Raw genomic sequence first — 23,033 nt, 5'->3', positions numbered from 1 at the left:
GTTATGGAATAACCGTTTCACACATGATATTGGATATGTTCCTTACGTCGTAACTACAATCCCCTTCCCTTTCATGAATGTGACCTACCGAACCACTAAGGGTTATAGGAATTTTACTATCTTTGACAAAATGCAAACAAAATGGAAACTATTATAGATCACTCATATTCTTTAACCTCATTAAGAAAAAAAAAATATTGCTAAAATCTTACTTTGGAGAACATCTGTATTTTCCTTCATTTGCATTGAAACAAACACAATCAAAGTCACATCCATCTTCAAATGTTTGACCTTGAGAATACTGACGACCTTTGTATATGCAGACACCTACAAAAACAAAAAATATCAATCATGTGTATATAATATTTCTCTATGACAGTGTTAAACGGAAACTGAAGTGTTTACATTCAAAAAGTACAATAATTTCACACACGCACCTCCAAAATAAAACCTTAACAACCAAATTCTTTTCCTAACTTTTTCAAACTCAAGGTGATTAAAAGAGTTTAACATATTGTAGAGAAACTTGTTTATTATTTAATTTTATAAGTCAATCTTTAGATGTCTTGAAGTTTTTGTGTGGATGGTTTCATTGAATTAACCCTCATCTCATTTTACTTCTAGACACAAGTGTCTTGGGAGGGCTATTCATTACAATGTATGGGGGAGAGTAGGAAAGGACATTTAAAATATCCCTAACCAGTAACCGTGTTTTAAATAATTGTGTAACATGATAATAGATGCATACTGAAACAAGAATCTGTCCATAGTACACGGATGCCCAACTCGCACTTTCATTTTCTATGTTAAGTGGACCATGAAATTGGAGTCAAAACTCTAATTTGGCATTAAAATTAGAAAGACCATATCATAGGGAACATGTATACTAAGTTTCAAGTTGATTGGACTACAACTTCATTCAAAACTACCTTGACCAAAAACTTAAACCTGAAGTGAGACGAACGGACGGATGAACAGACAGACAGACCAGAAAATATAATGCCCCTCTTCTATCGTAGGTAGGGCATAAAAAGACCCATGACCAATATTGAATAAACTAACTTCAAATCTTACCCTTCCACATACATCTTAATGGAATAGCCTTAAGAAAAGTTAACAGCCAAATACTCCAGACTAAATAAGAAAATGTTACAAACAAAAAACCTCATTACCTAATTGACCGGGAGTTGGTGTTGGTTGTCCTGGAATTGGTGAAGGTGTTGGTAGATAGACCTTTCCTGTAAACGTGTTTGGTTTGAGTGTTGGTACTGGTGTTGGTCCATAGGATACTCCTGGTTGAGGTACTGGTGTAGTTTGTACACAGAACTGTGCCAGACAACAAGAATCTCTAGGATCTGTCCTCAATGTGCAGCCAGCTTGAATATTTTGGTCAATTGAGGCACATCTAATGAAATAACAACCAAAACAATTATTTCTTTTCTAAATAAAAGACAAAAATTATAAAGCAAAAACAAGTTTGACTAATGATAAACATTTTGGTTTTAGATAACCTTTTGAAATTAACAAATCTGAAGGCAAACTTCAATCAACACAAACTTTAAGCATTATTCCTTCCCTTTGAGTTACAATCAGCAATTATATGGGTCACACAGCTATTTTTCATGCTACATTATATATACATTAGTTATTGATACAGATGTTATTTATGTAAATATAACTATTTAATTCGCATTCCTGATCTGATTTTATTTTTTTTAACTTTTTGGTGTATCAGCAAATACATGAGATAGTTTTGACAACACACCTCTGATTACAAGTGTATATTCCTCTGCTTGAGTCGTCACATCGACACTTGAAACTGCATCCATCTTCCCATTCCTGGCCTTGTAAGTAGCTCACTCCCTTGAAGACACAATATTCTGTGAAGAAAAATACAATCAGAAAATTATGTAACCATGACCATTAGAGACAAATTGTGTTATAGACACCATTGAACCTCTTTAATCATAATATCAATAATTTGTTACAAAATTACCATACACGTTTATATTTTAACACAAAATCTTACATAAACTTATCAAATAATATTAAGAACTGCAGGAAAATAAAGTATAATAAATATTTATTAAAGAGTCAGTCCCCTGTTCATACTATTATCTTCTAAATGTCTAAAAACATCAAGACCAAATTAGTACTTACGTAGCTCTGGTTTCAATGTTACTGGTAGATTTGGTACATTATGGTAGATACGAGTAGGTGGGGGTCCGGTCACTGTACATTGTGGCTTCTTACAACATGGATTACTGAAGTCTCTCACCATCTCACAACCAGGTTGCAGATTGATGTATACTGGGCATCTACAAAATTGAAAGAGTTAAAAATTAAAAAAATTTTAAAAAAAATATTAAATTTTTAACCGCTTTTTTTTCAGGAAACCCATTAGTTGAAGAAACTTGTTTCTATTTCCAGATGTTCCTTAATTATGTAATCATTCAGAAGAGAAAAATCAAAATTTCTGTATGACTATCTATTTATCTCCCCTTAATGATTCATTTATATGTCAAGTTTGTACACCTTTAGGAAGGTTTTTTAGCCAAAGTCTATTTTCATTCAGACACAGAACAGTAAAATTCTTATATTGTTAATTCTCGATGCAAATATGTTTTTTTTTTTATCTCTCATGGTTAACTTTTTTTTTAAATTCCCAATCCACCAGTGTTCAAATGGTTGCATCTAATGCAAAAATCATTTTTTTTCAGAAGAGTCATTACCTGTCTGTACATGAGTATGCTCCCTTTATTTCATCTTCACATGTACATGTATAATCACAACCATCTTCCCAGATATCTCCTTGTTTATATGCCTGACCTTTGTAAATACATACACCACTCTTTCCTGCAATGAAAACAGTATTTTTTGACAAATAAATTATACACCATTGAGAGGGTTTTGAAGGGGTACTGATCCCGAAATCCCGGGCTTTGAAACATGAAATCATGAGGTCCTGAATTTAAAGAAATTGAAATCCTGACATCCTGATATTTGAAAAAAGAATTCCCAGATCCTGAAAGGATCAATACTGAAATCATGCAAGAGCCTAAAAACACCTGATCCAGGAGTCCCAATAAAGGTCCATCCCCCCTCACCATTGACACAAAAACCACAAAGAAACTTTTCAACTAAATTTCATAACAATTGCCCTGATTAAAAACCCTGTATACCTACGGATCATTCATTTTCTTGGGTGCCAATTTTCGTGGATTAAGGAAAACTAAAATGATCGCAGATATCTGTAAGTAGCAAAACTAAAACCTGAGATACAGCCACAGTTTTATACAAAAATCATAATTGCAACAAAATTTCAATATTTACCTTGGAAATTAGTTTCTATTCCATGGTATACTGCAGGTGGAACTCTAGCTGGAGTTGGATTTGGTGAATTGTTTCCTGATGTTCCATTTTTAATTCCACATACTCTCATTTGACAACATGTGGGGTCACGTGGATCAGATACCAGTGTGCACTCTGACCCATGACTCAGTGGATATTCAGGGCAACTGGAATATAATAGTAATTAAAAATCAACAGTAGTTTCATTGAAAACACTGCAAAAGTAATTCAGATCAACATATAATTTAAAACAAAAGACTTGGTGAATTTCCAATGCAGTAATAAAAAAAAAGTTATGATGTCCTAATAATTTTGTTCATGTGTTTGTATTTGAAAAATGGCCTTAATTCAAAATTTTCTTTAAAGAAAATAACAAAAATGCTCAAATTTTAACCACATTCATAATGTTAAAAAAAACCAGAAAATGGAATAAAAACTTGAAATCCTAATTCAATTTCAACCTTTGAAGAAAATATACAATCGGTTAAGATCAGCCATGAAAATTATGAAAGATTCATTGTATAATATGTGCCGACAAGAAAGTAAACCTACCGACTGAGACATCTGTAAATGCCTTTCTCAGCATCTTCACATGTACATCTGTAACTGCAGCCATCATACCAAGTTTGTCCTTGTTGATAGTATTGCTCTTTGTATGTACATACTCCTATAAACACAAAAACAATTGTTTTGTATGTTAGAAAAGCACTCTCTACAGTAAGTCAGAAATCAGATGATCAGAAATCGTTGCTTGTTGGTGTTTTTCATAAAGTTTATTTTTATAGAGTTAAACGGTTTGGTTTCATGTTTTAATTGTAATACACTAGTCATTATGGTGCCTTTTTAGCTTGCTTTTCAGTGTGAGCGTACCTCAACCTATAATTGTTAACTTTTTTTTTATACATTGTGACTTGGATTGAGAGTTGACTTATTGGCACTCATACCACATCTTCTTATTTATATATAATTCTTGCTAGTTAGCCTCTTATAACAGGTTATATGATCCCTACAACAGCTCAGATGAATTAGATTTTTAATAAAAGCTATTAAAAACATCAAAATGACTAGGGGTTATTCCAGTGAAATGAATGTAAGAAGGTAACAGGAATGGAGTTATTATGTTTGAACATTTATAGATCATAATAGGACTGTAGGCACATTTGATGAATAAATTTGTTTTTACCAGTTCTTGCTGATGGTGTTGTTCTTACTCCTGTGACAATTTCGTATTGTGGAGGTACAGAACATCTTGGAACCTTACAACATGGATTATCTACATCTTGAATGAGGAAACAACCTTGTGGTAGATTGGAGTAGTGAACACACCTAAAAGGTCAATAATTCAATGTTATCATTGGTATATATATAAATGCTATAAGACTTCTTTCATCAGTTTTACAGTACTGTAACTTAATATGTTAAACAGACAGGTCTAGGACTGCCTTAAAATAAGAAATTCTGAATTGGGAAAAAAATAGACACATTAAATGTTTCCCAAGAAATTAGAATAGTCTTCTCAAAATTCTGGTTTATAAGAAATTTTCAAATAATTTTGTTTTGTCGGTTGATAATTAGAACAGTAAATTTTAACAAATAATTACCAACTATTATGTAAACTTGGTCTTACACATGTAAAATTCTATTCTGTGCGACAACAAAATAACTTTATCCCAAACTGAATAATTTGATAAAATATATAGTGTTGTTCAAACTGCACATTTATTGATTTTTTTTTTATTTTTTTTTTATAGTTTTGAGATGTTGTTTCATTGATGTAAACCCCTTGACACCTTCATTTATACACATATGTAGTGGATAAAAAAAAGATATAGTGTACATACTTTTCTACACATGTGTAATGACCAGCTGTTCCATCATCACAAATACAGTTATACTGACATCCTACATCCCATTTCTGTCCAACGTTGTATCGTTTTCCTCCGTAGTCACAGTCTCCTATAATGCAATAAAATAAACAATGCATTTCTCTAAAGTAAACAAAAATTTCAAAAGCTTTCTAGAAAGCGAATTGCTGAATGCTGTTAATCAGAAAATTTAGTGATGTTTTATTATTGAAACAAGGAGCTCTAAAGAGTCTGTGTCACTCACTTTGGTCTATGTGCATATTAAACGAAGGACACACATTATAAACGAGAATAGAATTCATGACAAAATTATGTTTTTGTGTTTGTGACATGTTTGTAGATCTTGCTTTACTGAACATTCTTGCTATTTATAATCATCTCCATCTTTAATCATTGATCTTGGGCCAGTAGTTTTAGAGAGAAAAAAAAGGTTAAAATTTACATGTTATTTTCATAAGCTGCATAAATGCCAATAAAAAATGGTATACTTGCTCAACATTTAAATTTGTGGTTCACGTTTACCCAAGATACCCCAAAAAAGTTGTTATCCCACAAATATAAATGAATCCACAGTATTTTACCAAATATATTTTACTATACCAACCTCCAGCTGACATTTTTCCAGGATCAACAGTTGGGGGTGCTGGTGTGAAAGCTGTGTTAAACAGAGGGATGACTGTCTTTCCATAACCATTGTGTTGGCTTGCTCCTGTGTTAGGGGAGACTACTGAGTAAGACAGTGCAGACTGGCCAAAAGCAGGAAGTGGTTGAGGTACTCTTCCCAAATTTGCATCAAAAGTACATTTTGGAGCTGAGCAGCATGGATCGTTAGTATCGGTGCTCATGACACATGTTGGTGACATGTTTGTGTATTTTGGACATCTGAAAATATCAATAATAAAGAATATTTTGAATTTTGATTATGGACTTTCTGTCTTGAATTTTCCTCTAAGTTCATTATTTTGATTTTTTATTTTTTTTAATAAAACTCAATTAAACAAATTCTAATTTTAATCCCAAAGGCTCTGAGGTTCTACATTGTATTACTATCAGATCTTTAGCATTTGATAATCTCTGTTAAATTTATGTTCTGTTAATTTAGAGCTTAACACATTTGCTATTGTTCAAGACAGTATGTTGACATTAAAGATTTTTGGTATTTTGAAACACAGTGTATTTATTTGCTGCAAAAAGCATAGCCATAATATAGTATACTGATGATTTTGTAGCTTGTTTGTTTTCTAAGCCGTTATATACTCCATGGTAGACATGATAAATATATGTAAAGGACATTTCAATGAACCCTTACCTTGCTCTGCATGACATTTGACCTTTAGTAGCATCAACACAAACACAGTATTTTGAACATCCGTCCATCCATGCCTGATTTTGTGAGTAAACTTGACCATTATAAAGACATCCATCTGCAAGACATTTTCAAAGTTTAGAAAACCTATCACTGTGGTATCTATCTACCTTTAACAATGCTGTTATGATTCTTTTATCTAATGACACCTTCCTGTGTATATCCTTTTGACATTTTGACAGATGTTTTAAGACCTACCCGTATCAAAATTGAAATCAGGAGTATTAATGAACAAAATAAATATAAACGAGTAGCTAAGACCTAAAACATATGTACAGATAAATAATTAACATCACAACTTTTAAAATGTAATCTTACCAAAATTTAATGATTCTGTCCATTTCAGTAGTTTTCATATGTGATATCTACATGCTTTTTTTCTACAGAGAATTTTGTGTCGATTTTTTTATTTTACAATTCAGACTACTTTACAAAATATGTTTTCTCTATTTCTCTATTCAAAGAAAAATTTATCAGGGTCTTTTCCGATTATTTCTGAAAACTGTATAAATATGAAACTTATCCAAACCTATTGTGGGTGGGAGCATTCCTGTTCCAGATCCTCCTCCTTGGACGTAACCCCCAGCAAGTGTAGGTATGGGGAAGACATTTCCATTCTGACTGATGATTTGAATTCCTCCTCCACCTCCCAGGGAGTAGCTACTGGTGGCAGATTGTAAGAACACTCCATTGGTACACTGTACTTTGAGACAACATTCACCATTTCTCTTGTTCAGATTACAGCCTGATGGTAAGTTAGTATAGGAGGGACATCTGAAATAAATATTTTACTCAATGGTAAGTTAGTATAGGAGGGACATCTGAAATAAATATTTTACTCAATGGTAAGTTAGTATAGGAGGGACATCTGAAATAAATATTTTATAATGGTAAGTTAGTATAGGAGGGACATCTGAAATACATATTTTACTCAATGGTAAGTTAGTATAGGAGGGACATCTGAAATAAATATTTTACCCATAGCACTGGTGCATTGTGGTCCGACCTTTTTTTTTTACGAATACTGTCAAACCAGATACTTTTTTGCTGTTCAATTTTGCTAATATCATATTTAAATTAAAAGTGTGAAAAAACCTTCTAGTAAATTTGACCTTTAAGGAATCAAAAACAAGAAAAATACAAATTGTTGTCACTCTGACCCTTAAAAAAAACCTATTTCCATTCTCAAATTTAAGTATAATACCAGTAAGCGTATGTCTTTTACTGAATTCTGAGGTAGGGAAAAAAATGCCACCCAAATCCATGAACAGTCAATGATAAATTGATATCGCATTGTACTTACGTATTGACACATCTGTAATAACCATATTTAGCATTTTCACAGGAACATCTCTCGTCACATTTTGGTGACCAGACTTCTCCCTGTTTGAATGATTTTCCGTCATATACACAACGATCTATAATATCAAGAATTTACAAAATAAAGAGGCTATGAAAATAGGGGAAAAAAACAGAGGTTTACATATATTGCACTCAATTTGTAATTAGCAGTCAGTGTTTGTTTATTTTCCATTATGTTACTGAGATATCATAGATATTTCATTGATAAAAAAAAAACAGTCAATGTTTGAATATTATATGATATTCATTACGATACTTATATTATAAGTGTGATGAACGTGTAATACTGAATAAGCAATGTGGGAATAACTGTTTGACCATCAAGACGGGAAGGTGGCGCAACATCCCAAAATCTGAAAGATTGTGTCACTTTTGTGGCTCAGCTGACATTGGTGATGAATACCATTATATCATGTCTTGTAATCATTTCAAAGATGAAAGATGCAAATACTTACCACATTATTGTAATAAAAATATAAATGTTATCAAATTCAAACAAGTATGTTCAACCCAAAATATTGTTGAGCTTGAGAAACTTTGTAGATTTATTAAATCTATTTCTGTGAAAGTCTATCCTCCTGGTTAATACAACTATTTGTTTATTTATCATTTGTGTAAATATTTATCATATTAATTTTGTATTTCACACATGCTATATCTTATATATGTTATATATATTATTGTAATATCCTCTCTGTAACTACATGAACTATGTATTTGGTTTATGAGAATAAAGATCATTCATTCAGCAACCTATATTTACTTACCATTTGGTCCTGAAACTTGTGAGCTTGGACCTACAATGTAAAAAAAAATCATTATATCACAATCAATCTAACTATAGCCTAACTCTACTGTCTTACAACTGGTGAATTCAACATAAATTCCAGATTTGTTTAAATCTAAACATTGTCTGTAAGTGTATGAATGTGTGTTAATCTTCATCCTCAAATATTGGATCCACAGAAATAAAGGAATCCCTAATATCCCTAATTATATGTTTTTAATTATGATCAATTTTCTTTTTAAGTGTAAATATAAAAACATTGAAAGGTTATATTATCTAATGTAATCTTTATATCATTGCACCTACTATAAAAGCTCAAGAAGTAATCACAAAGGAAAGCTGTATACACCTTTCATGTTTAAATTTAAATTCATAATTTACTTACAGAAGTTGCATGTATTTTTGCAGTTTTTCATGGCCCAGTCCTTGTATGTTGTACACACATCACTACCATAGTTGGAACATGTTACCAGGTCAAGACAAGGTCCAGAAAATGGTGCCTGAAGGTCTAGGAAAGGAAAATATACATATGTAAGTACAAATTAGCATGCTGCAAATTATATTGCAAAATGTATAGCAATACTTATTTTACCTTTACCATCAAAAGGCCATAAAAGCATGTTTCATACAAAAATATTTTGGAAAAATAAAATCAAAACTTTAAAAATTTGGAATGAAGTTCTAGTGTACTTGTTAAGAGTTACATCAAAAGTGATTTGCCTTTTAAATCTCCCTCATAAGATAAAATGAGGTCTTCCACTCATTCATTCTTTTCTTCTTACTTTCTGTCATTTTGTGTCTTACGAATAATCTTTGGAGTCTGAGAACTTGAATGTATATTACAAAAAGGCAAGTGATTCATTACAATATTAAAGACAATTGGTGGACTTTTTGTCTTGTCATTTCACACTTGTTTTATGTTCAACGTTTTGAGTTATAACACTGTAAAAGTTGTAAATCTTTCTTGATTAAAAATTCTTTAATTTTTAAGTTCACATTGTCTACCATCTGACCAGTTTCAGAGGTTATCAATCTGATCTTTTTTTTGAATAATATTCAATATGAAAATAAGAAAATGAGGTATAATTATCATGATTATCAATGAAACAACTCTCAACAAGAGACCAAATGACACAGAAATTAGCATCTTTAGGTTTAATACAACATGACCTTCAACAATAAGTAAAACCAATGCCAAATATTCAATTATAAAAGTATATCTATCATATCAAAATGTTCGAAGGTAATAATCTTAAACTTACTGACTCCACTTCCACTGATCATTCCATTACCAGAGAAGGTACCAGCTTGTTGGGTAAATTCACAGACTGGTTTCTTACAACATTGTCCTGGTGTCTGTTCTAAATGGCAGATCTGAGGGAGAACAGAAAAGGATGGACATCTGAAAATAAAAAGAAATTTTCACTAGATGTATACATTGAATAAATACGCATTAAAAACAATGTTCTGTTTAAAAGATGTTGAAGTATTTTGTTCAATTATATCATATTTTGTCCAATGATTAGGAAATTATGTTGTCATGAGAATTCAATTTGTATGCTTATTATTTAGAAGATTTATCAACCAAAATCTACAGTTTTTTCCATGAAATTGTTCTTACCCTATTATCATTGATTATATATAATTTTACAAAGAAAATAGATTGCAGGTAATGCAAATTGATGATATGTTATACATTGTACATTGGTATTTTTGTAGTTTGTAAGGTTTCATCTGGTCATAAATAATTGTACATTTGTGAAAAAGTAAGCCTGGCCTTAAAACAATATACTCATTTTAATACCTATCTGCAATTCTAAAATTTAAGACTCACAATTGTTCGCACTGGTAGAGACCTGTTTTAGCAGCAGTACATGTGCACTGGTAGTCACATCCGTCAGTCCAGCTCTGGTCTTGGTAATATTGTTTTCCCTTGTATACACAAACATCTGAAAAGTATCAAGGGAGGTTAAAAACTATTTGTTGTTGCAAGCTTAACGTTGCTGTTAAAGTAGTTTCAATTTAGACATTCACATTGCTGAGGGGAAAAAAACTTTTTATAGTTGTTTTCAAATTCAAGATTTTGAAAGTAAAGTAATTTATGTTCAAATATTAGCTTTTTTAATGAAATGTCTTATTAGTACAAGACAGTAGATTATTTGTTTGCTAGGTGCTCCAAGATAGTGTCATATGTTAGAAACGCCAAATTAGGCTACGTACAAACCAAAATTAGCACATTTTAGTTTAAGAGGAATAACCTGAAACTAAAAAAAATACTCATGAATGTCATTATCTTAATTGTATATTGTACCTACCAATTCCAAATTGGTTTTGTCCTTTCCCTGATGATTCAAATTTCTGAATGGCTGGTTTAAAATTACAGACAGGTTGTAAACAACATTCTCCTGGTTTTCTGACAAGAGTACACATTGATGGTAGGTTGTAGTATACTGGGCACCTGTAAATAATTTAATTTTAAATGTAACACGTCTTCTGATTGGCTGAATTTTCTTTGTCTATGAGCTCATAGACATAATTTTGTCATGTGACTGTCATGACTGTGACTTCATCAAATTTTTCAATGATTTACTCCCTTTTAAAATGTTTTTTTAAGAAATAAACGCTAAGAAAGGACTATTGTATGGTGCACACTTCTAAATAAGCTGTTACACAAATCTTGTTACAGACAATAATAAAAACACAAACCTATTATAACATTGGTAATGTCCAGTGGCTCCATCTTGACAGACACATTCATAATCACAGCCATCATACCATTTTTGTCCGGGGCTGTATGATTTTCCTTTGTAAGCGCATCGGTTGTCTGTAATCAAATAAAATATTTAAAGAAACTGTCTGTAGTTGATACACCTTATTGCTATCACAAAGTGGGAAAAAAATAATCTAATAATAATGCCCAATCTCATCATCCCGAAAATTTGTCTGTCCTCCTTTGACCTTACAATACTCTGATACTAACAATTTTTTAATGGAATTCAGGATTCATATGAAGATATAAACCCATGTAAATAATACCAAATATAAAATCATAAGCTTTAAAAAGACAATTTTAATATATATTATATATACATGATAAACAGATCTTCATGATCTTCAAAGAGGGGGTTAGGAAGGGTCCTGATCCCGAAATCCTAGGCTTAAAAACACGAAATCCCGAGCTTAAAAAGATGAAATCCTGAGGTCACGAAATCCCGGGGTCCCTTAATTCCCAGATCCCAAAGGGTCAATCCCGAGATCCCAAGCTTGAAAACACCTGATCCCAGAGTCCCGATAATATACCTATCCCCCCTCTTCAAAAGGTAGTCCAAATAATTATGACGTCTTGAAAGGCTATTATAATTTTTTTCTTTGACGTCGATGTAAGGCGTCAAAGAAAAAAATAGCCTTTCAAGACGTCATAATTATTTGGACTATTCAAAAGGAAGCCTTCAAAAGACAAAATTAATGAAAGATGCAATGTGTTCCTTTGTATTGTGGATAAAGTCGTACAGAAATTTCATTAGAAAATAAAAAGAAACGTACACTAGAACAAAGAAAGAAACCATTAATGATAAATGCAGTGATGCATGCATCATTCTGACATTCATGACATGTGTATCTCGTAAATAGGATCATAATATATATTCAAGCAAATGATTAGTCCAAATAATTCGTAAGGCGTCAAAGAAAAAAAATATAATAGCCTTTCAAGACGTCATAATTATTTGGACTAGCAAAAATCTGAACATGCATTGTTATTTATATTTCACTTAATCGGGTTATGACTTTTATCTCCAATTACAGTCGTTATATGTGTAACAACAAAAATCCTTATGCTTGATGCCTTGAAACTCATAATTCCTACATTTTTCACGTTAAAATTAAATTTTGTATTTTGCAATCCACTAAACTAAGGCGATACTAAATCTTAAATAAATGACGGACACTACAATAAATTCCGTATTTTATGTGTAATCTTCGGAGATCTTCGGATCATATCTCTGATTTTTTTGATTTTTTTTTGTAATTCTTTTCGACGTACTCTACATAAACCATATATTTTACAGGTCAAGACAAAATTCTTGAAATTTATGTATTGGTGTACTGCATTCTTTATCGGACTGTAACCTGATGTCTGTTACCTGATCTGTAAATTCCGCCTCTATCAGGCGCACCCCAAACGGTGTTATTTGGGATTCGCTATATACAGGGACTCAATCACACCTTAACCATATAATGTATTCCGGGATTTTAACTTTAACAGTTTCACTATATATCATAATTTCGCCGTTTCAGAATCTTATTCATTCTGGGTAATATTTTCAACAGCGTACACCAAAGCGTTGTGATTGGTTTAAAATGTTCTAAACAATGAAAATTCAACCAATGACGTAACGTTATTTTCATTTTGGGGTACGAACAATGAAATTACCCATGGTCCTTTAGATTCTGAAACGGCCAATTAAAGTCCAACTGATCATGAAGGAAATTATATATATTTGTGTATATAAGTTGACTCCTTTCCTAGCTATCCATACTTCGGCTTGTAAAGTTCACAAAAAATCTCAATTATAACGGAATTGTTCACAATTTAACAGTTTAAAGATTTCGAGCATGTAAATAAAAATAATGACAGCAAAAATAGTTTTAAAATACTTACAAAATCCACCAGTTAGTGCTGCAGAAGCTGAAACACAAAGAACAAAGTCAGCTTATTAAGTTTATCTAGACTAAGTAAATTTATTATTCAAGTGACCCCTTGATAAACCCAAGCTCGGCATGCAACAAAAGCCACTTCATTGTCAAAGTTTGTTATACAGATTAATAGTTCAAATTTTATTAGAAAAAAAAGAAATATTTTAGCAGTCAGCACTTCTGTGTTGACATGATTTACCAGGTCATAAATCTTAAATTAGATGTTTACACAACTTCGAATTGTTAAAAATCACCTAGGATTTTCTATTTCTGGTATAGATTATCTCAGATGTATTAGACTGTATCTGTTCGATGCTTTTCAGACTGATACGGACTTTAATTGGCATTTTAACCTTTTTTTATTCCAGCATCACAGATGCGGTTTTTTTTTGTAGAGGAAACATAACTTTGCGTTCCGTGGGCAAAATATTTCGCTTGGTATATTATATTTTTTTCGAGCATCAAATGATAGACTTTGTGCGCGAAACGGCTGGGTACAACATTATGATTAAAATCATACATTTTTGCAACCTATATTGATTATACATGTACCTATATGTTGTAAAACCTTTGGTTAATAAAGAATTTAACATTATAATTAAGCCTGGTATCATTGACTGAATTTGTTTTCTACTTTAAGAAAAAATATTGAATAGTAAACACTGCTTACAACTGAGAAATGAAGATTGTTTTACTTACTGCAGAATCCACAATATTGTTTACAGTTGTCCTGAGCCCATTGTTTGTACGATGTACAGGAAGTTTTACCATAAGTGGCACAGTTTGACAGTTGATCAACACATGTCTCGGTTACAGAGTATTTGTCTAAAGAGTAAAATTACAAAAGTTTTACCAAGTTCAGTTATACGGTGTCTAAAAAACGACTAAACAACAAACATATATACACAATACAAAACGTAAACATTATAATATACTTTCTGCAATCATAACTTTTCTTTGAAATAACAGACTTTTTAAAAACTGCTTTTCATTGAAATTTGCAAGTTGTTGTAATTGTACCTTTGTTTCCCTCACATAATATGCAAATTAAATTCAATTCCAAGATATGTATACGTTTAAGGTAAAACGCGGGGACTTTCATCAAAACTTGAGTCTACTACAGGTTAACAAAACTTTACATGTTTGAAGACCTAAGCATTTTCTACCTCAGGAAAAGTTTTGGCAAAACTTGCAGGAATTTTGAGTCTTTTATAGGCTAAAAGCGCGTCTGGTGCACATACAATTTTTCTACCCCAGTATCATAATATCTATGATGAGTTTATATATTAAAACATGGTGCCTGATGTTCAATCCTGCAACAGAACTTTAATGTTCATACGAACAGATTGCCTGGTTATGTATATCAAACCAAAGACCATATACCAGTCTAACCAATGTAGAAAAAACAAAGGCATAATGCATACGTCTTGGTTGAAATAGTTATAAAATAAGACTACAAGTATCATACAATTTTTGAAATATAACCTACATGAACAGATTTGACAGAAGGCTCGACAGTTTACTTCTGACCATTGTTTGTAGACAGTGCATACTTTGGATCCATATTCCTGACAGTTATTGACTTTATCAGTGCAAGAAGTGTAATCTGAAAAAAAATATAAAAACGACTGTCGTTATCCACTTTAGATTAATTGTTAATTTCACAATCATCCATTTAACATAAATGTATTTCGAACTCCTTTGAGTATGCGTATACTTTAACAAAAATCGATGAAACAATGAATTGTTAAGTGTCTACGTTACAGATGTATGTTTTACTCAGTATTTAAAGGAATTATTTCGAGCATAATGACAAGCATCTCATTCATTTTTTTTCTATTTTGTTTTACCTCTAGATACTATTGAATATTCATTCACTTTATAATAATGTTATTTGGTAACTGCACTTTAACACCGAAAAGTAGAAGTTAATTAAGTAATACTTGGGTGGATGAAAAATCAGTTTTGAATACGAAGGTTTAAACAAAACCCTTGACGTGCCAATGAGCAATGATGCAACAAGTAAAAACAATAAAATGCGAGTTCGCTGGAAACAATGAAGTACACAATTCTCAATTTTAATACTTACTTTGGAAAAAGTTGATACTTGTTTGAACTGAAAAAAGATAAATAATCACAGTTGAGTATATACCAACGATACTAATAGTTATATCTTGATTACAAATTTAGCAATGATTTCAAAAAATAAATGCATCAAATGAATACCAATAAAAAGGCAGCAAAACCGAAATGTTAAGGAACACACAAACAAGATAAGAACAAACAAACAAGCAAATAACCAAACAAACAAGAAAAGAACATTAAATTTAAATGAAAAGGACACTGAAAGATCGTTAAAGGTAACTTTCATTGTAACATTTTATCATAATTTTGTCCACTAAACGTTAGTCAGTGCAAAACTTACCTCCGCATGTCATAGTCATTAGTTGGTTAGAGATGCTTTCTAATTCGTCGTAATTTCTTACTGTGATCACGTGACTAGCAGACGGCTTATCAGCTATACTGTTTAGTTCATTTATATTGACCAAACCACCAACACCAACTCCAATCATACTGACATGGGCAAGTCTTGCCTCATTAGCTTGATTAATGGCAGCAGTGGTTTCTGAAGTACCACCGTCGGTCACCATTATTGCTATTCTTGGTACGTTAGATCTGGCACCAGCCGCGGGTGAAAACATCGTGGTTTTGGCAAATTCAATAGCATCTCCTGTGTTGGTACCACCTCCCATTAACTGCATTCCATGAATAGCCTTCAGTACATCATATCTGTTGTCGTACATGCGTAGAGCAAATTCAGATGATGGACGGCTTCCGTATTGTTCGAGTCCTACATGAACAGCGTTTTTGCCAACATTTAATTTTGTTACGAAGTTTTTGATGAAGTTTTCTGTTTTTTCTAGGTTGAGGTTTCCTACAGTGCTAGATGAATCCACCATGAAGACCACATCGGCTTTCTGTAAACAACCTATAAAAACAGGATTAATTTCAAACATCATGTTGAAAGAGGAGCAGTAATTATATATGTGAAACCAGAGAACTCTTTTTGTCGGAAAACAGTCAAACATCCAAACATACTATCAAGACTGATCTGTGTCCACACTTGTTATATGACGTTTTAAGACTAATCAACGAACTGTTCTTTACTATTAACATTATAAACAAGCATACAGAACTGGTAACTGGGGTTTGCTGGTACTTTTGATAAATAGATCATACCTATCATTATTTTTTGCAGGTTTTTTTTTTGCAGATTACTAGTCTTAATTTGCCAAAGCTTAAATACAAAAATAAACGTCACAGTTTATGGAATCACGGGGTGTAACAACAAAGTTATTGAAAATTGGTTGTAAACATAATGGTCGTGGTTAAGGCTTCTTACCTGTTGCTGGAGGCAATACATTTGCGCCGGGAACCTCTGAAAAGAAAAGTACAAATGTGTTATAAAGAATCAAATTGAGAGAATACTACCGCTCCGAGGGAGTTTATTTCGAGAGTTTGAAAAGACAAAATAGGATTTATTTTCTTCAACAATACCATTTATTACTGATGGTTGTAAGATTTATGCTTCTGGTGGTTGGTATAGACTAATCCACACCAATAATAGTTGTATTGAGTTAAATGTTGAAACAACAGAAGCAAGTTATTCTAAATTCATGAGTTTTTTTTTTTATCTATCAGAAAAATGTTCTTTCAATGCATCGAATCTTTTTAATTTACTATTAAATGAAAATTTCTAATTTCATTTAGGGTTAAACAAATTCTAGGACACAAAAAAGGGCAGACTTTGTAAATGCAAAATTTACCATTGCACATTTTTGTTGCCAGTAATTCTGAAAGACTGCCAAGTGAATCGTAGTTGTCAGCTGTGAGGAGATAGCGTGAGTTTGGATCACTTGAGACGGACTTTAGTTCATCCATGTCAATACCATGGCCAACTCCAACAGTGTAGATCGCAATGTTGTTGTCTTTGGCTGTTTGTGCTTGAAGTTTGGTTATGTCCCTTGTCAATGATGGCCCATCTGTCACCAATACCATAATGTGTGGTATACCACCTCTACCCCCATGTTGTGGGGTAAACGAGGTTTGTGTGACGTATTTTAACGCATCTGAAGTGTCTGTACTTCCGGGAAGATATTGAATCCCGGAGACAGCATTCATCACGTTTGCCTTGGTGTCATAATTGTTCAAGAAAAACTGATTATGAACACCCGAACTAAACGTCACAGTACTGATGCGTACTTTGTCTCTACCTACATCTAAATTGTTCACTGTATTCTTAACAAAGTTTAATTGTTTTGCAAAGTTTGTTTGTCCGACTGTATCTGAGGAATCTAAAACGAATGTTACGTCTGCCTTTGTTGAACATCCTGCAATAGAGGTTAAACTGTTAAACATCGTGTATTGCTATCAATATATTTTATTACCGCTATAATGATATTTTGTATCTTGAGATGTGTTTATACAAATATAATAGAAACAATGACACCAATTTTCATGAGAAAATAAATGAATTGATATTTCTTTTTTGTCAATTTAGCACATTGCATTTGTCATATATAGGTCTGGTGTTGTGTAATCTTTTCTGATCAACAGTTTCTAGCTTCCGATTTGCTGGCATTTTATGTATTTTTTTACAAGAATGGTATACACTTCGTTGTTTTGCTAAATAACCTTTTGAAATACAATAGAAATTGGCTTTATAATGAATTGAATTTTTTGTTTCATAAGATTAATAAATATGTAATAAAGGTCTTGTTTAATATCCAAACCATTAACTTCCGCTGTTAATGTGTAGTTTGGTCGCATATATTGCAATAGCTATAAGTTATGAGTTGTTGCATCAAACATCTTTTGAAAATTGACTTAGTTAACTTTTTTTTTGTTTGCAGCATTCATGAAAAGTAAAAACATCCAAGAGTTCAAATACATGTAGTGTGCGTAGCATATGTAAGCCGGTGAAATCGCTGCTGTGTAAGTCTATTCGAAATAGCTTCTCATAACATAAATTCAATAGACATAAAGAGGCGTGGATTTTCATCAAACAAACTTAGGTATTTGTAGATGAAGGAAATGATCGTTTCTATTTTGCCATGATTTTTTATATGCGGATAGGAAAATGTTCAAAAAAGTCAAAAATTTGGACAAAGTTTATACGAAGGGTATTTCTCTATTTATGAAAATTATGATAAAATTGTTATAACATATACTAGTAATTAATTCAATTAGTAGAAGTGATTTTTGGGTTATTTTGCGCAGTTTATGTAGACCTCGCATCATAAATTTGCCATGGAAACATAAAAAGTTTTATTTGAGTGACGTGTGAAGTTATATTCTTAAAAGGAAAATTATTAAAGTATTCAATACTGATATCAAGTCTTATTTATCTATTGTTAGCATTGCTACACAGGCATTTTTTTTTAATTGTTTACAGTCATTTTAAAATACAAAAAGTCGAGAAAAAAATATAATTTAAGGAAACAACGCATAATGCATAATGTATTGCAAATTGAGCGTTTGTAAGCATATTTTGATGTTATCAGTCCGAGAGAATAGCATGTGGTAGATAAGCCCCTCCTTATATTTGTGAACCTTGACAGTACTTTCTGTAAGAGGGCCGTGACATATTAAGGTCAAATTCTGACACGTACCTTATACAATATCTTACACAATCGAGCTTGGTAAAAAAAAATCGTGGACATCTTAATTTATTTAAAAAGAAAGATTTGTTTAGAGGACAGCACAAGTGCCATACACAAGCTTATTTTCAAAAACAGTGTATCACAAAGAAAGACGCAACAACCGGTTGATCTTGATTTGAAACATTGAAATTCGTCGGAACATGCGCAGACAATTTTACAAAAGAGGGTCTGGATGAGGGAGGGGATCTATTATTCTGTAAAAATTTAATTTTCATCCCTTTTTTCTCTAATCTTCAAAAAATTAGACCACGCATTCCTCTGATCTTCATTTTTTTTTGCCCGTTATTCTCTAAACCCTCATAAAAAGGTTCATTTATTTGTCCGCCTTGATAGTGATATTATTTTTAAACAAAAAAACAGGTATTTAAATAGCATTTCTTGGAATCCTCTAAACCTAGTGACAAATAAAAGCAGGAAAAAATAGAAGACGCTATACTGACAAAAATAACAACGGCAGATGGTACTAAACCAAGAGGGTCCGGATGATTAGTTTATAAAATAGAGAAAAATGGACAAAGGCTGCAAAATAAAGAGCAAAAAAAAATAATACAAAATTCTGTTAAAACAACAAAGAATAGGAAATAATAGGGTGCTGAAATAAAACGAATAGAGAATAATTGGCCAAAAAATGAAAAATAGGTAAATATGGGTTGAATTTAGCGAATACAGATATGAAGGACCCCCTCTTCAGACCCTTATACATGATTATGAATTGGTCATAGACGGCAGACATTTTATCAGTGGTCATGTCTACTACAGTCCTAAACTGTGTCAGATTTAACATTTCTTCAATGTAGATAAAGTAAGTCTACAGAATAATCAAAAGCTATGCATATAGAAACACGTGGTTTGTATCTGGTCTATTAATTGCACCTAAAAGGCGTTGAAAAAGAAAATTAGTAAAAGTACCATTGGATAGGAATACTAGTAAATAAAACCTAGTAATAATAAAAGACAGATGCATCAACTGTCAGTAATATGAATTAAAAATAAACGTATAAATAAAACAAGTAATTAAAGGATCCGAAAAAGTTTACACAAAACCATTATTATTGGATGTAAATTGTGTTGAAGTGGGCTTTCATATAGCAATGGAACTTATTAATGTTATTGTATTCTGATACTAACTATCCCAAGTAACGCGTCATAATTTAAGTCTTTTCGCTGTAAATGGAGGGATACATGACTTTAACGTTAAAACATTATTTAAGTTGATTCTTTTTAACAAATCATTAATACTGGCAAAAAGATGAACTTGATATTATCAATTTAAAGACACCACTCTTGAACTGAATTGCTTTAAACTGTTGCACATTTAACACTTCACGTTACACTTCGTATCAAGAAAAATGACATATTAAACAACAGTTTTATTTAAAACAGTTAATTGCTCATTGTTTAAATTAATTCTACATAAAAGTTTTTTTTTATTTATTTTTTTTATTTTTATTGTAAACGAATTATTATCAGTTCACATTGCAACCTTATCTGAACTAATTCTACACAAAAGATTTTTTTTATGGTAAAAGAATTATAATGATTTCTCATGGCAACCTAATTTGAAATAGGAACACTGACCTGCTGCATTCGAAAATGTCACCGTCTGATAGACGGCGACCGTCCAAAGAATTAGCGCTGTTGCGCAATACATCCTTTGTGTTACGAAATACGAAAAATAATGTAGAATCAAATGCAAGACAGAGCTATATATACTAAGGCTGACGTAATCAGTATCGTTCGTATTTCAGTGCTTAAGTTAGCTTGATAAAGCAAAGAGCAGCAAAGGTCAGCCAATTTTAAGAATGAACGCCTACCATACAAGTTGTTCCATATTCAGAAGATAATAGTTGAACCATTCCTAATTTTCATGTGAAAAGATATAATTAGAAAGATAGGCTAAAAGATCAAGATATACGAGGCAAAAGAAAGCACCTTTCACATATTTTGATTAATGTAAATAACACTTTATAAATTTGGTGCGTCCGAAAATTAAAATAAGAAAATGTAGTATAATTAGAAAACTCTATGCATAATTAGCCATTTGGAACGCTCTGAACCATACTTAAAAGAAAAAGTTGTTCTGTATCCGAATACGTATGGATATCTAACAACTTTTACATACATGTACCCATTATTTTGTAGTAGATTCATGATTTTCTTTCGCATTTACCGTATCAATCTAACGGGTATACAATGAAATAAACTTAATGCAACATATATGCTTTTTATGCATTATTTTGAAATTTCTGTTTTCATTTGCCGTGTTCGTACTGAAACAATGGAGCAATGAAGCATCAATGGATGAAAAGCATTTCACCAAACGGTGATCAAATAGGCACAACATTACCTTTCAATTTTGAAAATGACCACTATGCCATAGATTAAACAGAAAGACACACTAAATAAATTTTAGTGTAACATCATTGACCAAGGCAAATGTTGGTTCAGAATCCAAAGAAATCACAAAAATACATTATACAGTTTTGAATGGGTATTGTTATGATGAAATTGTCATAACATTTATTCGATAAGTAGAAGTGATCATTGATTTTTTTTGCGCAGTATACATATACCTCCCAACATAAATTTGCCATGGAAATATACAAAGTTTTATTTGAGTGACGTATGAAGATAAAAAAGAAACAATATGATGCTTCTTTAAGAAATTTGAACATAAAATTGAGAATGGAAATGGGGAATGTGTCAAAGAGACAACAACCCGACCATTGAAAAAACAACAACAGATGGTCACCAACAGGTCTTCAATGTAGCGAGAAATTCCCGCACCCAGAGGCGTCCTTCAGCTGGCCCCTAAACAAATATATACTAGTTCAGTAATAATGAACGACATACTAATTTCCGAATTGTACACAAGAAACTAAAATTAAAATAATACAAGACTAACAAAGGCCAGAGGCTCCTGACTTGGGACAGGCGCAAAAATGCGGCGGGGTTAAACATGATTATGATACGCCTCCATTTTTTATATTTTAGACCACTTTCTGTATTTTTCATGTTTTTTGTTAATAATTCTCTATTCTATATATTTTAGTACCCCATTATTCTCTATTTTAATTCTACTGTTTGTATCACTATAAGAATCAGATGTGATATGATTGCCAAAGAGACAACTCTCGACAAGAGATCAAATGACATACTGCAGAAGTTAACAACTATAGGTCACCGCACAACCTTCAACAAAGAGCAAAACACAGTCACCTTTAAAAGGACCCGAACAACAAATGTAAGACATTTCAAACGAGAAAACTAACCGGTCTTATGTATGTTGAAAACAATGAACGAATAAAAATATGGTATACAGCAGCAAATGCAATCACTGAATTTGAGACTCCGGATTCGTATGGATAGTTCTGGCATATGAAAATGTTGCGGGATTAAACATGTTTGCAGGCTCTAAACCCTCCTGTAGCCCAGGACAGTAGTGTAAAAAAACATATGAACAAAATATATAATCTCAGTGGAAAAAGGCTTATTACTGTAAGTTAACTCCATTCTATACAAAGCAGTAATAAAAATATGTTACAAAACTTAGACCGGACTTGAGTAACTATATATGAGTTCGAATCCCGGCAAGGGAAGAACAAAAAATTTGCGAAAGCAAATTTACAAATCTAACATTGATTGGTTGATGTTTAGGCGAGTTGTATTTATATAGATATATACATTCGCACAACAAAACAGATCTGAGAATATTCGCCATAACTGACAGCTATTTCAAAGCCAATGACAACTGATAAATTCTGTATCTAGACTAAAATATCAATCAATACACATCCAATAAATTTAGTGTAAAGGCGTCATTATTACCACCTTTTGCAGTGCCAAAATACAGCATGTATTTGCTCAATACATTTCCGTTTAAT

General features: G+C 32.1%; 1 protein-coding gene across 1 annotated transcript in view; it reads right to left on the bottom strand.

Annotated features, from left to right (window-relative positions):
- Positions 1-20,805, bottom strand: part of LOC134722782 (uncharacterized) — a 69,315-nt gene extending 48,510 nt beyond the window's left edge. The window contains exons 1-27 of the mRNA XM_063586410.1: positions 20,728-20,805; positions 17,254-17,817; positions 16,830-16,865; positions 15,852-16,415; positions 15,516-15,542; positions 14,916-15,032; positions 14,126-14,251; positions 13,392-13,418; positions 11,438-11,555; positions 11,047-11,189; positions 10,566-10,680; positions 9,994-10,133; positions 9,117-9,239; positions 8,712-8,741; positions 7,886-8,000; positions 7,112-7,356; positions 6,526-6,640; positions 5,821-6,098; positions 5,193-5,307; positions 4,535-4,677; positions 3,904-4,018; positions 3,334-3,518; positions 2,733-2,856; positions 2,161-2,318; positions 1,766-1,880; positions 1,173-1,405; positions 213-327 (exon numbers count right to left, since the gene is read on the bottom strand). Coding sequence (XP_063442480.1) covers positions 213-327; positions 1,173-1,405; positions 1,766-1,880; positions 2,161-2,318; positions 2,733-2,856; positions 3,334-3,518; positions 3,904-4,018; positions 4,535-4,677; positions 5,193-5,307; positions 5,821-6,098; positions 6,526-6,640; positions 7,112-7,356; positions 7,886-8,000; positions 8,712-8,741; positions 9,117-9,239; positions 9,994-10,133; positions 10,566-10,680; positions 11,047-11,189; positions 11,438-11,555; positions 13,392-13,418; positions 14,126-14,251; positions 14,916-15,032; positions 15,516-15,542; positions 15,852-16,415; positions 16,830-16,865; positions 17,254-17,817; positions 20,728-20,800 — 4,259 coding nt within the window. The 5' untranslated portion in view covers positions 20,801-20,805. The remainder of the gene's footprint in view (positions 1-212; positions 328-1,172; positions 1,406-1,765; positions 1,881-2,160; positions 2,319-2,732; positions 2,857-3,333; positions 3,519-3,903; positions 4,019-4,534; positions 4,678-5,192; positions 5,308-5,820; positions 6,099-6,525; positions 6,641-7,111; positions 7,357-7,885; positions 8,001-8,711; positions 8,742-9,116; positions 9,240-9,993; positions 10,134-10,565; positions 10,681-11,046; positions 11,190-11,437; positions 11,556-13,391; positions 13,419-14,125; positions 14,252-14,915; positions 15,033-15,515; positions 15,543-15,851; positions 16,416-16,829; positions 16,866-17,253; positions 17,818-20,727) is intronic.
- Positions 20,806-23,033: the final 2,228 nt, after the last annotated feature.

Source organism: Mytilus trossulus, chromosome 6, assembly GCF_036588685.1.
Source record: "Mytilus trossulus isolate FHL-02 chromosome 6, PNRI_Mtr1.1.1.hap1, whole genome shotgun sequence".
Taxonomy (NCBI): domain Eukaryota; kingdom Metazoa; phylum Mollusca; class Bivalvia; order Mytilida; family Mytilidae; genus Mytilus; species Mytilus trossulus.
This window is presented reverse-complemented; position numbering and strand designations above follow the sequence as displayed.